The following is a 16921-nucleotide window of genomic DNA, read 5'->3' as shown; positions in this document are numbered from 1 at the left end:
CACAAACAAAGAATGTCAAAATCCTAAATTGCTGAACTTTGACTAAAACAGGGATCTGGAAATGTACTGAAAGACAGTCTTATCCACAAACACGTCCTCACCCCAAATGACAAGGAGGGGTGGGGGTCAGAAACCTTGGGAATCAGGTTTTCAGAGCAGTAGAAAAGGCCAGGCAGGATGGAAGAGCTTGCATTTGTTCTCTTTACATAATCCTGCCTGGGTTCTGGTCTTGTAGCCAAGAGGAGGTGATTCCTCTAGGCTGGAAAAAAAAAAGCAAACTGGTCATGAGCTTAGCTGAGCCAGAATTGACGAAAACTGGAATTGCTGAACAACCTTAGTTTGAGCTATAACAGTGTTTCTCAACCTTTTTTTTTTTTTTTTTTCCAAAAATTTTTCTTCTGGAACACACAAATGATAGTCAACAGACATTTGAACCAATACATTCCATTCTCAACCTTTTTAAACCCAAGTCACACCTACATTAACAAAAATGTTGCACAGAACACGAACCTATACCAAGCAGGCAGTATGGATAGGAAGAGAACTCATGGCCAAAAGAAGGGTTAGGGAAGCACTGAAAGCCCCACTCTTCTCTATTCCAAATTTTAAAATCAAGGGAGAGAAGGAGACAAAGACACGCATTAACTCATCACAATGGACCAACTCCCTTTATCCCAGGACAAGCAGGATGCTAGTCCTCACATATGGGTGACATCACTGACGGAGCCCTATTGCAGGAAAACTTCTGTCAAAGTTTCTAGAAACTTTTGACTGGCACTGTGAGGCCACTGAGCATGCCCAGCATGCCATGATATTCTCTGCCACAGGGGTCTCACTCTAGTCTTCGTTTTTCCACGCTGCTGCAAGCATCGCGGTCATCGGAGCCCTCTGAGTTTTACTCAGTTCTGACTGAAAAGTCACACTTTAAAACATTTTTTCTCTCCCTCACGGGTCTCACTTTTCAATATCTCACCGGCTGGTGAGATATTTATAGCCGTTTTATTTCAAAAAGCTAATAATTTTTCTCTCATCCATCGACGGCTGTCAATATCACCATGGTTTCAAAAAATGCCCGGCCTGTAATCGGATCATGTCGGTCACAGACCCGCACCTAGAATGCGTTGTCTGTCTAGGTGAAAACCACGATATTTCTTCCTGTCAGCTATGTCAGGAAATGACACCAAAAGGAAGAAAACTCAGGCAGGAAAAAAATCGAACAACTTTTCCACCTGCAACTGATTCCTTCACCATCAACAAAATCTTCACCAGCTGGAGGTACCAAGAAAATCCTCTTGAAAAAACGTCGACCGGACGGTTCGGGAGACAAAACCTCGCCAACACCGTCAACGGTATCGATACGCTCGGAGACCAAGGTAAGGCCTAAACATAAACATTGGCATCGTCATGCCTCGTTATTGCCATCAGTTTCCTCCCATGAGGAACCGAGCGAAAAAAGGCCGAAACATAAAGATACATTGCCGTTGCCTAGGCTTCCTCAGTGGAACCTACACCATCGCAGGTGATACTTTCTCCGCCGATACCGGTGCCGAACGTTCATCCAATGTCACAAGACTTAGCGACGTTCATTAAAGACGCGGTGCTGCAGGCTATAAAAGAGCATATACTGGCGACTATGCCGATGCCGGCAATACCGCCGATGCCGGTGACGTCTTCTTTACCCGTAACGTCACCGATGCCGGTACAGCCGATACCGATGACATCTTTAATACTGGTGCCGCTGCCGATGCCGGGTATGTTTCCAATGTCGGGGGAATCCCTGATGCCGATGCCTTTGATACCATGCACAACGGCACCATCGATTCCGTTATCGATGACTCCTCCTCTTTTTTCGGAGGCTCCATCGATGCAAATGACGTCATCGGTTCCATTCTCGGTGCCTATCGTCACTTCTGCATCATCACAAAAGAAAAGTGGATCATCATCGATGCCCACTAAACAAGCATCGAAAACACCGATATCATCGATGCAAACTACTTCATCAACGGTGCCACTTCCTCCTGCAGCTCCAGGATCCTCAGAAGCAGCACTATTCTCTATACTGCAAAAAAGATACCAAGAATTATTGGAATCTTTACCAACCAATCCATGGGAAGATGACTCTTCCCCTGAAGATCCTCTGCCAGGGCCATCTGGTCTTCTTCCTCCACCTAAACCTGCAGCACCACAAACACAACAGACTCCAGAATATGGTACATGGAGTGACACTGCTTCAGACACTTCATCAGAAGCCTTCATGTCTGATCCCTCACCACCACATCCCAGGAAACAATCCCCGCCAGAAGACCTGACCGTCACCACATTTGTACAGGAAATAGTTGATTCTATTCCATTTAAATTGGAATCAGAACAAGATTCTAGACAACAAACTTTGGAAGTACTACAATTCGTTGACCCTCCAAAGCAAGTGGTGGCAATTCCCATACATGATGTTCTCCTACAGCTTCAGCATCGCCTTTGGGAACATCCCTGTTCTGTGCCCCCAGTAAACAAAAGGATAGACACCACTTACTTGGTTCAATCCACTCCAGGATATCAAAAATCACAACTACCCCACCATTCAGTAGTTGTCGAATCAGCACAAAAAAGGTCTAAAAGGACAAGAGTTCACTCCTCAAATCCTCCAGGAAAGGACCACAGGTTTCTAGATTCCCTGGGTCGTAAGGTTTTTCAGGGTGCAATGCTAAATTCTAGATTTCATCCTATCAATTATACATCACCCAATACCAAAGAAACCTATGGAAGCAAATTGAGGAATTTATTCCATCTCTTCCAAATGAATATAAAGATGCTGCACAAGAGGCCGGGAAACACGAAGTCAGAGCTGCCTATGATGGCTTTGAGACGGCCTCAAGGGTGGCTGCGTCAGGCATCAGCGCCAGAAGGTGGGCTTGGCTCAAGGCCTCAGATCTTAGGCCAGAGGAACAAGATAAATTGGTTGACCTCCCCTGCATAGGAGACAATTTATTCGGAAGTGCAGGAAGCTGTGTCTCAGTTAAAAGAGCACACTGAAACATTGAGACAATTGTCCTCCCTCCCACAGGACCCCTCTACTCATACTACCCATAGGCCTCCACGAAAGGACACAAGACGGCCTTTTTATCGTCAGAGGAGATATTACCCTCCTTCCTCCAGACCCAGGCCCTCCAGAACCCAACAGAGACCACAACCACGTCAACAGAGAACAGCTAGGCCCCAACCTGCTCCACAAACTGGTCCTGCTGCGGGCTTTTGAAAATTTACCCAGAGAACTCAGCCTTTCCATAAATCCTCAACAAGACCTCCTGATAGGGGGCAGGTTATCCAAATTTTACAACAATTGGAATCCAATAACATCAGACCAATGGGTTCTATCCATCATATCTCAAGGATACCAACTAAATTTCCTCTCAATTCCAACAGATTTTCCACCGACTCAAATTCATCTCAACGAAAATCACATGCTTCAGTTACAGGTAGAATTATCCACCCTTCTGAAAGCCAGGGCTGAAGAACCAGTGCTCCGGTCTCAGCAGGGCAGAGGGTTCTACTCCCGTTATTTCCTCATTCCAAAGAAAACCAGAGGCCTTCGACCCATCCTAGACCTCAGAAATCTCAACAAATTTCTGAAGAAGGAAAAGTTCAGAATGGTTTCTCTAGGCACCATGCTTCCACTTCTTCAAAAAGGAGATTGGCTTTGTTCTCTGGATCTTCAAGACGCTTACGCTCACGTTCCAATATTCCTTCCTCATCGCAAGTATCTACGCTTCATGGTAGGTCATCAACATTTCCATTACAAAGTGCTGCCATTCAGACTTGCCTCTGCTCCCAGAGTATTCACCAAATGTCTGGCAGTCAAAGCAGCACACTTGCACAAGCAAGGTGTCCATGTCTTCCCATATCTAGATGACTGGCTCATCAGAAGTCAATCTCAAGAAGGAGCTCTGTCTTCTCTCAGTCACACAATTACGGTACTCCACTCCATGGGTTTTCTCATCAATTATCAAAAGTCCCATCTCATCCCATCTCACCTGCTTCAATTCATAGGAGCAGAATTGAACACCATCCTCTCAAAAGCCTTTCTACCCGAAGATCGAGCAGAAACACTGTCCCTGTTGGCAAACTCGATTCACTCAAAGAAACAAGCAACAGCTCATCAGTTTCTAACCTTACTAGGCCACATGGCCTCCACAGTTCATGTTACTCCTACAGCAAGATTAGCCATGCGAGTAACTCAATGGACTTTAAGATCACAATGGATCCAAGCCATTCAACCACTGCATTCTTCAATTCAAGTAACCCACCAGCTACGTTCATCTCTACTTTGGTGGGCGAACAAGGACAATTTGCGCAAGGGCCTATCCTTCCAACAACCAGTCCCACAAATTACTTTAACTACAGATGCATCCACCGTAGGTTGGGGAGCTCACATAGACAATCTCCAAACCCAGGGTACCTGGACAAAACTCGAAGCAACATTTCAAATCAATTTCCTAGAACTTCGAGCTATACATTATGCGCTACATGCATTCAAGGACTGCCTTTCACACAAGACTGTTCTGATCCAAACAGACAACACAGTAGCCATGTGGTACATCAACAAACAGGGAGGTACGGGCTCGTATCTCCTTTGTCAAGAAGCCGCTCAGATTTGGGGTTGGACCCTGAACCACTCAATGTTTCTCCGGGCCACTTATCTGGCAGGCATTCACAATGTACTGGCAGACAGACTCAGTCGTCAATTCCAACCGCATGAATGGTCCCTGGATCCCTCAGTAGCGACCAGGATATTTCAACGTTGGGGGCAACCAACAATAGACCTCTTTGCGTCACATCTGAATCACAAAGTGGACGAATTCTGTTCTCTACACAAACAGAAGAACCAGCCAGCCAAGGACGCCTTTGCTCGCCCTTGGAACTCAGGCCTTCTATACGCGTATCCTCCAATACTGCTCATAACCAAAACTCTAGTGAAGCTACAACAAGACAAGGGGGTCTATATGATACTCATAGCCCCATATTGGCCTCGACAAGTCTGGTTTCCCACACTCTTACACCTCTCAGTCAGGGATCCCATTCGCCTGGGAGTAGCTCCCACTCTCATAACTCCGGATTAGGGTCGTTTGCGCCATCCCAACTTTCAATCACTATCCCTGACAGCATGGATGTTGAAAGCTTAATTCTACAACCACTCAATCTTTCAACCAATGTATCTCAAGTGCTTATAGCTTCACATAAGCCTTCCACACGAAATAACTATTCTTTGAAATGGAAGAGATTCACTTTGTGGTGCAGTCAAAAGAATATTGATCCTTTCACTTGCCCCACTACTTCTCTACTAGACTACTTATACCATCTTTCAGAATTTGGTCTCCAGACTTCATCTGTAAGAGTGCATTTAAGTGCAATCTCAGCTTACCATAACAAGATGGGAGATGCACCTATATCCTCACAACCTCTCGTCAGTAGATTTATGAGAGGTTTAATTCACCTTAAACCATCAATTCGGCCACCAGTCACAGAATGGGACCTGAATTTGGTTTTAACAAGACTCATGCGTTCTCCATTCGAACCCATAGATTCCTGTGATATTAAATTTCTCACATGGAAGACTATCTTCCTCATAGCCATTACATCAGCTAGAAGGGTTAGTGAGTTACAAGCACTTGTTACATACTCACCCTATACAAAATTCCTACATGACAGAGTGGTTCTCCATACACATCCAAAATTCCTTCCCAAGGTAGTTACGGAATTCCACTTGAACCAATCCATAGTTTTACCCACATTCTTCCCAAGGCCTCATTCTCACCAAGGACCTCCGCATTGAGCCGTGCATTCTCACCAAGGACCTCCTTGGTGCATTCTCACCAAGGACCTCCGCATTGAGCCGTGCCATACTACTTTTAAAGTGAAACTCAAGACTTGGCTCTTCCGTCAAGCTTTCCCAGAGAGCTAAAAGCAAGAAGAACAACAACCATCCTTGCCTTACAGCAATAATCTAAGGTTTATATTACTTCAGTTATATGTTTCCAAGTTGTGTTCTAAGTTGATCTTAGTTGTTTTTCCCAATAGATTGTACTTTATTATATATTATCCGTTTATTAATTCGATATGTTCCATGTAAACCGCCTCCCCGGCGATAGTTATTTCTGTTAAATGTGAACCGGAGTGATATGTATTGTATACAGGAACTTCCGGTATATAAAAACCAAAAATAAATAAATAAATAAGGAGAAACAGCCTTACAAACCTTGGACTGTAAGCGTGCACTATCTTTCTATTTGAACCGCACTGCAGTCCACAGGAAATCCAATCAACTTTTTGTTTCCTATGATCCAAACAAACCGGATAAAGCAGTGGGTAAACATACTCTATCCAACTGGCTAGCAGATTGCATACAATTTTGCTATGAAAAAGCAGGCCTTCCTCTCCAAGGGCAAGTAAAGGCACATTCAGTAAGAGCGATGTCAACCTCAGTAGCACACTATCGTTCAGTGCCAATCCTTGACATATGTAAAGCAGCAACATGGAGTTCTCTTCATACCTTTGCAGCTCATTACTGTCTGGACAAACAAGGATGACAAGATTCAGCCTATGGACAATCTGTCTTAAAGAACTTGTTTCCAGTTTAATCCCAACTCCTTCTACATCCAACCTGCTGTGATCTTCGACTAACTCATTTCCAACAACAATACTTCACTGTTGCTTCACAACAAAATGACTCAGCCTCTAGCTTGCTATTCACCCATATGTGAGGACTAGCATCCTGCTTGTCCTGGGATAAAGCAAAATTGCTTACCTTGTAATAGGTGTTATCCCAGGACAGCAGGACGTAGTCCTCACGAAACCCACCAGCCACCCCACGGAGTTGGGTCACATTCCTTTTATTATTATTTTATTTCTGCTAAAGCTTATTGCTACATACGAGACTAGAGTGAGACCCCTGTGGCAGAGAATATCATGGCATGCTGGGCATGCTCAGTGGCCTCACAGTGCCAGTCAAAAGTTTCTAGAAACTTTGACAGAAGTTTTCCCGCAATAGGGCTCCGTCAGTGACGTCACCCATATGTGAGGACTACATCCTGCTGTCCTGGGATAACACCTATTACAAGGTAAGCAATTTTGCTTTATTTTATATTCAAGAGCAGGAAAAGAGAAAAGCTAGATCGCTTAAATTATTTGACCACGGCATGTGTCTGCCAGAGCTCCTCCACTGCTGCTGTTCTCAATGCTCAGAGTGAGTCACATCCAGTGTTCCATGCACACTCTCCCAGGTTGGAAGGACTCAGAAGGAGGTTCAGGAGGGGGGAAGAGGAGGAGGTGGTGGTGTGTGCACTGAGTGTGTGTGCCGTGCAGAGCAGGGCCCAGTATCTATGCCCTGCATGCTGCCCATTAATTTCCACACTCTTATCTAGAAAGAAGAGGCATGCATGATTGCACATGTTCTCAGCAAGGAGCTCCTGCATGTTTAAGAGCCACTGCTGGTGACATTTTGCATTGAGGTACTGGTCTGGATCTGAGTATCAGACAGTGGTGACTTTTCCGTGGCACATCTGATCAGGTCTGAAGGCATATCAGTGTGCCATGGCATACTGGTTGGGAAACAGTGAGCTATAAATCTAAGCAAAGGAAATCCCTTCCATTAAGGAAGAAAGCCTCATGAAAATAGCTTTACAAACACAAAGTTGAGTCCCCAAGAAGGTTGTGTATCCCAGTGGTTGAACAGAAGGCATCATGGGGTTCCCCCAGAAGGACATGGACCTCAGCAGCTGATCACAAAATAGAATCGGATCCCCCAGGAAGGTGTAGACCCCAGCAGTGGATTGTGAGGCGGAGTCAGGTCCCCCAGAGGGCATGGACTCCAGCAGTAGAGCAGAAGAAAGTGGAGTAGAGGAGGAGATGGCAGCAACAGCAGTCTGAACACTTTAGATCCCCTTCACCTCTTTATGACCAGCAATATTCACTGACCCAGTTTCATTTTTTTTTATATGGGTGAGACTTGGAGTACAGTGGGAAGACAAAAAAGGGGAAGGTAACTGTACTGGACCAAAAGGAAAGTCAGATGTTCTTTTTCTTCTACTTGGTGGTATTTTTCTGGGGGTTAACACCCCCAAGTAGCTAAAAGTGCCAGTCGATAACGTAGAAATTGTATATAGTTGCATAGTCTCAGCCTAATACCCACAATTTGATAAATATGCGGTTTGATATCTTGTAGAAAATTATATAATCATATAGTTCCATAAAACTTGTACATATTTTTAAATATTGCTAGCAGTGTTTACATTCCTTTCTGTCTTTTTTTTTTGGTTTGTTTTCCTTGGGTAAAAGGAGGGAAATCTCAACAAATAGTACTTTCTTTGCCAGGTAGAGGCACCAGGCACCAAGCACCTAAGGACTGATGGAGTCTGCCCAAGGGGAGCTCCTACCAGGTCAGTCCCAGACCCAGAAACGCCCCTGCAAGGTAATTGGGCAGAAGGGTATTACTACATTTTTGGAGGCACCACTGGGATCTGTGTCCTCCTGTGGGATCCAACTTTGCCTTTCAATCTGCTGGGGGTACTCAACGCTGATTACCAGGGATACTGGTGCGCCCAAGTACACAAGGAGCGACGAGTCCACCTGAGGAAGTCCCACTAGGTTATCATGGGCCCGAGATCACCCCCGCAAGGTAATCAGACATGGAGTTGTTGCAACAGTCTTCCCTATCTCCAGTCACCCTTCAAACACATCAGATCAGCTAAAGAAGAAAAAATGACTGCAAGAAACACTAGGATGTGTGAATCCGGGATTTCAGAGAAAGATTTTGGAAACACTGTTTAATTAGTTACCCGCTGACTCTGAGCTCAGTATACTATCTCCCCCCCCCCTCCCCCATCAATATGGAGTGGAAAGAGAATCCACAGCAGGCTCTGAAGAAAGAAAGCTCAGTGCACAGTGTGTGCACATGGGGAGGACAATTTTCACAGCGATGTCTGTGGCTAAAAAGCATTTAACCCGTATTAATCAGCTGCCTGCACACTGCCCTCCCTCAATGCGGCTACAAAGTTTGCACGCTGTTCCATGATTTTAGCTGCACTGAGGGGAGGTGTCCCCCGAAAAGGCTTAGATCAAGAATAGGAAATATATCTGCATATGGAAGGCATTTTTACTCCTTCACACAGATTTTTTTCTAGCAAAGTTCTTCCCACAGAAAAAAGCAGGTGCAAGCCAATGTGCATACTTTCTACTGTGGTGAGCTTCGAAGTGAAAGTTAACATATAACATAAAAAAATCTTTTAACTTTCAGAATTGGTGCAAAGCCCGCAAGTACAAAATATGTGCAAACTTTGTCCAAATGTGGACAGCTTGAAAGTTTCCCCCTAAGGAAGCAGTGCAGTGGGCATGTACTTGGATAAGATGAAGTAAAGGTTAATAAAGAAATTGTAGATGATACCCAGAGCTGATGTTAAACATACTGGGACCCAGCGCAGAAATCAGGGAAGGTAAGACATTGGAAATTAAAATGATCAAGCACATGTTCTCCGGTTCGATCTGCAAGTTGGATATTCCACTCCCTCTGTTGGCTGGGGATGCTGCAGAGGCAGCGTTCACAGCCCTGAGCTCAGGGGTCACATCTGGTGGCCAGATTCGGGACTCTTGAATGCAGGGTTTTGGAAGGAGCCTGGCCCCAGGCTGAGGACTGTCACTGCGATGACCAGACTAGGTATGTTGGCTGGTGGGAAAGAAAGATATCAAATAGGGGAAAAATCCTCGGATAGTTATGAATGAAGACTCAGGACGCCACATCCCAGCCCTGGCTCCACTAAGAATTGGATCTAAAATAGCTCCCTCTTTCTTTAGTTCCTGAACCAATTGCTCCATAAAACTGTCATTTATTCCATCCAGGAACTTTACCTCTCTAGCACGCCTTGATGTTACATTTACCCAGTCAATAATGGGGTAATTGAAATCTCTCATTGTTACTGCACTGCCACATTGGTTAGCTTCCCCGATTTCTCTTAGCATTTCATCATTCATCTCGCCTTTATTTCTGCATGAAGAAAGGAAAGGATAACTAGGCTAAATTCTCAAGTGCTTCCTTAGGTGGGAGGAGTAAGGGTCCCTTGGAAAAAGAGAGGAAAATCCCATTTACCTTTCCAAAGATTCCAATTCGCCTGTGGTCAATGTAAGGCAGCTGTCCTAACCACCTGCAAGAAAGTGTTCTTATTAGCAAGCTCAACAGGATGATCTTGGCTCTATCTGATGACATCATTATTTGATGACACCACTAGGTGAACTTGTTTTTTTCTCATGTTGTTATTGCATGATCCATTCCGTATCTGATGACATCTGCATTTGATTTTGGCTCTAGCCAATGATACAATTATGTGAGGCCAGCTATGAATGATGGCAGCATAGTATGATCCTTGCTGAACCAGACTTTATTCATTGACATTACCAGATGATTCCATCTGTCTGCTGGTATCACTGCCAGAGCTTGACACCAATCACAAGACCTCAAGATATTATAAAACATGCCTTTCTAGCTAAGGACACCAGCCCTGACTTATGGCATCATTTCATCTTGCATCTAGCTAACAAATTGTTCGGTGAGAAGGAGAAATGTGCTGTATCACAACAAGATGAGAGCAGGTGAAGTAACATACTCTATCAGCGTAATATGATCTTTGACATCCAGAGAGCCCAACTTGTGGTTAATCTCTTGTAGGAGTTTGCGTCCCTGATTTTTGGATCCTCTTCCATCAAATCGAGCTGTGATGACCTCGAGTGAGCTCACAAGGACAGTGTCCCAGGTCAACAGGAATTCTTCTGTCACCCAATGACTTTCTGGTGCATCATCGCTGCAGGGAAAGAAAAAGACAGGGGGAAGAGCATTGTGGGACAAAGGCGGTTTATTTAATATTTTATTTATTAAAAGATCTTATATACTGCTTATAATAGAAAAACCATGCTAAGCCGTTAACATAAAAACACAAGTGTACAGCTAATTGTGCACGCATGAGAATATAGCCATAAACAAAACTGTCTCAGGCAGCACAGCTGTTCTCAAATTTGTAGTCATCGTAGGTTTGGTGACCCCTAGAGATCTTGTGGAAACTGTCACATGTCATCACCTTGCAGTCTTTAGTAGCAATACCATTATCACCATCATTCTCATTATTCCATGGGTTTGCCTCTGTAGATGAGCTTTAAAATTAAATACAAATGTTTTTTAAATAGAAGTGTTACTCAAAAGTCTACATGGCCACCTCAGTGCACGACCGAGCTGTAATAATTGACAACAGACTCTCAATGAACAAACATTTTCAAGCAATAATCAAATCCAGTTATAATAAATGATGCTTGCTTAGGTGATTAAAACCTCTGGTGGAATAAAAAGGTTTTTGTACAGTTTTACAAATGTATTTTTTTCCAACATCAATTACTGCAATTCTTTATTTTTTGGTCTATCAGCAAGCTCTTTAAGATCCCTACAAATGTTACAGAATGCCACAGCACATGTATTCACCAGCAACAAAAAAGTTTGACCATATAACTTCCACACTAATTTTATTACATTGGCCACCAATAAAATTTCGGATTGAGTGCAAAATAATCTCATTCATAAAATCATTAACAGTAAAGAATCCAATTGGATGGGAGCAGCTTTACATTTCCACACTCCTCAAAGGGCATTAAGATCCATTAATAAAGATCTATTGGACAATCCATCATTTCACAGTGCACACAAGTGAAATCCAAGACTGAGTTATCTCTGTAGCGGAACCCAGGTTATGGAATACTGTGCCTAAAGTGCTTCATATGTCTTCTGACATTAAGCATTAGGGGGCGGAGGAATAGCCTAGTGGTTAGAGCAGGGTTCAGTTCCCACTGTTGCTCCTTGTGACCTTGGGCAAGTCTCTCTACTCTCCATTGCCTCAGGTACAACCCAAAATTATAAGCCTCCTGGAGATAGGGAAATACCTACAGTACCTGAATGTAAACCAATGTGATATCTCTGATCAAATGTCAGTATATAAATAAATAAATTAAGAAAGAGAGTTAAAAACCTGGTTGTTCAGAATAGCCTACAATGTCACATGATATGTATACATAGCTAATATGACCAACAGATTCTTCAGTTCTGACTTTGTAAGTCTGTTGTTTTTATTTTTTGTAAGTTTTGAAATTGTAAACTACCCTGATCATCTTTGGAAAGACTGTATACAAATATCTGTAAGTAAATAAATAAATAAATAAATAAATAAAATAAATACATGATTGACAACATCCGAAATCCCTGGAGGTGTCTTATTCTCCCACTGTAGTGCAGTGTAGGAGGAAACCATTTAAGAGGGAACAAGTGGGTAAATTACCTTTATTTTCCTGATAAGAGGTCACTGGTGTTGAATGTAGGAGAGAAATGACCAGTGTGCAAGCAGTGCAGCCTATTTTGCAATACAGGGTAAACGAGTATGAGGGGGGACCCTGCCACAGCAAGAACCTCCAAAGAGGAAGCAAACAGCTCAAACGATTATTCCTCATACTCAGGAACATTCTAGGGCATGGAATCCAAAGCTGGGCCAGAAATCCTTTCAAACGCCTGCAGGAAGCCCAGTTCAGGCAAGATGACCATCTTCTGTCCTCAGACACAATCTGGGCCCTTCAGGGGCCATAATACTTACAGCATCAGAATGAGTGGGTGAGCAGCATCTTTATACCCGGCAGGCAGAGATAACTGCACAGGAAGGTCTGTAAGAAAAGAAGTCAGACAAGAACAAGTTGAGGTCCATATTCAAACGTTTCCTAGTGTGTAGCCAGATGGACTCAGGACCAGTGGGTTATGTGCTCTTATGCTAGCAGATGGGAGAAGGAGTCAGATTTCAAAGCTGACGTCACCCTAGATCAGGGGTCAGGAACCTATGGCTCGGGAGCCAGATATGGCTCTTTTGATGGCTGCATCTGGCTCGCAGACAAATCTTTAATAAAAAAGTAAAAATCTAACAAAATCCCCCACCCTCCTGACGCCCCCCAAGACCTCCAAAATTAATTTACTACAACCCCCACCCTCCTGACCCCCCCAAGACCTGCCAAAAGTCCCTGGTGGTCCAGCGGGGGTCCAGGAGCAGTCCGGGAGCGATCTCCTGGACTTGGGCTGTCGGCTGCCAGTAGTCAAAATGGCGCCGACGGCCCTTTGCCCTTACTATGTCACAGGGGCTACCGCCGCCAATGGTCAACCCCAGTGACATAGTGAGGGCAAAGGGCCGTCGGCGTCATTTTGACTACTGGCAGCTGACAGCCCAAGTCCAGGAGATCGCTCCCGGACCCCTGCTGGACCACCAGGGACTTTTGGCAGGTCTTGGGGGGGGGGGGCATCAGGAGGGTGGGGGGTGGGGGGTTGTAGTAAAATTAATTTTGGAGGTCTTGGGGGGCATCAGGAGGGTGGGGGGTTTTGTTAGATTTTTACTTTTTTATTAAAGATTTGTCTGCGAGCCCTGGACCCCCGCTGGATCACCAGGGACTTTTGGCAGGTCTTGTGGGGGGGGGGGGGGGGGGTTAGAAGGATGGGGGGTTGTAGTAAATTAATTTGGCAGGTCTTGGGGGCATCAGGAGAGTAGGGGGTTGTAGTAAATTAATTTGGTTGTCTTGGGGGACTCAGGAGGGTGGGGGGGGTTGTAGTTAGTATGGCTCTCATGGAATTACATTTTAAAATATGTGGCGTTCATGGCTCTCTCAGCCAAAAAGGTTCCCGACCCCTGCCCTAGATATACCCCTGCAGTGACCTCAGCTCTCCAGTATCTCTCTGTCTCCTAGCAGATGCGGACACTATCCCACACACTAGAATAGTGTTAAGAATTACAGCAAAGAAGTACATTTTTTTACCTTAAAGAATATCGAGCCCCGCTCTCCTGTGGTGATACCTAAGGGTCCCTCCCCCAGTTGAGAATTCCTGAGGTGATTTCCGATATCCCTCAGAGGTGTGCGTTGGTCCGGTAGCCGGTTTCCGGCGAGGACTTAGCCCCCAAAGTGACTGAAAGGCAGCGGGTGCACAACCGAGCGCGGTGGTGAAGGTAAAGCCCTCTCTTCCCGCAGCTGGAGTCTGTCCCAGCACACGATCGGTAAGCGCCGAGACCAGGTAAGCAGAAAACTTTAAATTCAGTTCTCTGGTCTCAGATTGCCGTACCGGGGCTCAGATTGCCGTACCGATTCCATTTTTTCTTCCGGCGAGGGAAAAAGGGAGCACCGATCGGGATGAGCAGCCTTGGTTGGGCTAGGCCCTGATCCGGTGCAGGGGTCCAGACACGTGGACACCCTCGGGGCCGCCATCATACGCACAGGGGGCGTCGGCACCATCTTCCCTTCTCGACCGGCGGTATGCAGGGGCAAGCCGGACAGCCAATGCGCCCAACTTGTGCGCATCCAATATAGACGCGCGAGCGCAGCTTTGCGCACAACTGAGCGCACACTGCACGCATAACTACACGCACAACCACGCTCATAACTACAAGCACGCACTGCTCACGCGCATAACTGAAATTCATTATCTGTGCGTCTATATACAGAGGCAATGGCACTGGCATCCAAGAATCCCAGAAGGCATTCTCTTTGCACAGCCTGCCACATCAGAGCCGCGCAGCCTGAATTAGAGTCCTGTCTGTGCCATCATTGTGAAGAAGCCCAAGGGGTACCAAAGTCTGGTCCCTCACAGTCTGAGGATGGGTCCAGAACTACTACATACGATAGCAACCCGGACCTATGTAACTCCGGAATGACATTTCCACAAGAGGGCATTTCAGGGGCTCCTGCTCCGACTCCCCTGGGGCTAACATGGACCCAGGGGCCTTTTCCTGGTTAGAATTGTTCCAGGGACTGCAAGCCTTCGTTCAGGCGCAATCAGCCTCAGCTGCGACCCAGGTCCAACCCCAGCCAGGAGCACCTGACCCTCCCGGCCCTGCTCAGGTGCCACGAGACATACCTCGCCTCACCAAGAATTTTACTGACAGGGACCCGGACACCTCAGACGATGATGGTGCCTCACTGGAGGAAGGGGAAATCTCTCCAGGCCTGGAACCATACAGAACAATGCTTCACTTCTTCCACAGGGATGAATTACCGGCCCTTGATTCACAGACCTTGAAGACTCTGGGGATCCCAGGATGGACCCTATGGTGGAACCAAAAAAGAACCCCATCTTGGTGTCCCTTCGTAAAGCCTCATGCTATTTCCCAATGATGGAAGCCATCCAGGAACTGATTGACCTGGAATGGGATGCCCCAGAGGCAAGCTTTAAAGGAGGTCGGGCCTTGGAAGCCTTGTACCCTCTGGAACCAGCGACCAAGGAATGCCTGCATTTCCCGAAAGTGGATGCCATGGTCTGCGCCATCTCGAAGCAAACAACCATGGAGGGAGGGGCGGCATTGAAGTGAACAACCGTGGAGGGAGGGGCGGCATTGAAGGATACTCAGGATAGACTATTAGAATCCATCCTTAAGCAAGCATTCAACGCAACAGCTATGACACTGCAAATAGCTTCCTGCTGTGTGCTGGTGGCACGTTCCTACTTGCTCCTATCGGAAAGTCAGATAATTCCAGAACATATGCCGGTGAAACGATCGAACCTGCAGCAGCCTTCCTGATGGACGCAAGCTCAGACCTGGTGTGTACCTCAGCCAGAGGAGTGGCCTCGGTAGTGGTGGCCAGAAGGCAGTTATGGTTGCGGAACTGGTCGGCAGATGCGACTTCTAAGGTGAATCTCACAAGAATGCCTTTAAGGGATCTTTCCTATTCGGAAGCAAATTAGAGAAGTTAGCCAGCAAGTGGGGTGAATCCCCAGTGTCTCAGCTACCGGAAGACAGGGGTAAAAGATCCCAATGCCCCTCCCCCAGAAGAACTAGGGGCAGAGGCTCCCAACATTTTCGACCCTAAAGGAACTCAACATTCCATGTACTCGCCCCTCCGGAAGGTCCCAGCCCTTTCGGAACCAACAAACCAAGAGAGGAACAGGCCCAGGGGCAGGCTTGAACCGTGCTTCCCAATGAGAATGGGCTGACCCATCCACAGGAAGAGGAAATAGGGGGTCAGCTTTCCCTCTTCTACCAACAATGGGTCAAAATCACGTCGGACAAATGGATACTAAACATCATTTGAGAGGGTTACTCACTGGAGTTTCGCAGCATCCTTCGGGACTAATTTATGATATCACCCTGCCACTCCCATACCAAGAGACTGGCAGTGGAATCCATTCTGGCAAGATTACTCAGTCTGAAAACTATAATTCCAGTGCCTACGCCCCAGAAAAAAAGTTTTCTACGCTTTGCGGTACTGGGACACCATTACCAGTTCCGAGCGCTACCCTTCAGCCTAGCAACCGCCCCCAGAACATTCTCCAAAATTATGGTGGTTGTGACGGCAACACTAAGGAAGGAAGGGATCTTGGTATAGCCTTACTTGGACAACTGGCTGATCAGGGCAAAGTCTTCAGAAGAGAGCCGGCAGGTGACCAGCAGAGTCAAGAACCTACTGCAGGAACTCGGTTGGGTCATGAACACAGTCAAGAGCAATCTGCAGCCTTGTTAGTCTCTGGACTACCTGGGGGCCTGTTTTGACACCAAACAGAACAAAGTCTTCCTCCCTCCTGAGAAGGAAGCTGATGGAACAATTACGATGATTGATGACCAATGCACACCCCAAGGTATAGGACTATCTTCAAGTCCTCGGGCTCATGGCATCAACCCTGGAGGTCGTTCCATGGGCAAAGGCTCACATGCAACCACTCCAGTGCTCCTTACTGTCACGCTGGAACCCACTGTCCCAGGACTACTCAATTCGCCTCCAACTACCGCAGAGGTACTTTCTCACCTTCAGTGGTAGCTACAGGAAGACTACCTAAGCAGAGGAGTAAGCCTATCCCTACCGAACTGGATCGTGCTCACCACGGAAG

The 16921-nt window shown here is 46.0% G+C and overlaps 1 protein-coding gene across 1 annotated transcript in view; it reads right to left on the bottom strand.

Moving 5' to 3' along the window:
* Positions 1-1554: 1554 nt before the first annotated feature.
* Positions 1555-16921, bottom strand: part of LOC115088562 (inactive dipeptidyl peptidase 10-like) — a 51669-nt gene continuing 36302 nt past the window's right edge. The window contains exons 7-10 of the mRNA XM_029596819.1: positions 12666-12732; positions 10647-10841; positions 10056-10187; positions 1555-2059 (exon numbers count right to left, since the gene is read on the bottom strand). Coding sequence (XP_029452679.1) covers positions 1555-2059; positions 10056-10187; positions 10647-10841; positions 12666-12732 — 899 coding nt within the window. The remainder of the gene's footprint in view (positions 2060-10055; positions 10188-10646; positions 10842-12665; positions 12733-16921) is intronic.

Source organism: Rhinatrema bivittatum, chromosome 3, assembly GCF_901001135.1.
Source record: "Rhinatrema bivittatum chromosome 3, aRhiBiv1.1, whole genome shotgun sequence".
Classification (NCBI taxonomy): domain Eukaryota; kingdom Metazoa; phylum Chordata; class Amphibia; order Gymnophiona; family Rhinatrematidae; genus Rhinatrema; species Rhinatrema bivittatum.
The sequence above is the reverse complement of the archived record's forward strand: the minus strand, read 5'-3'. Positions and strand labels throughout refer to the sequence as shown.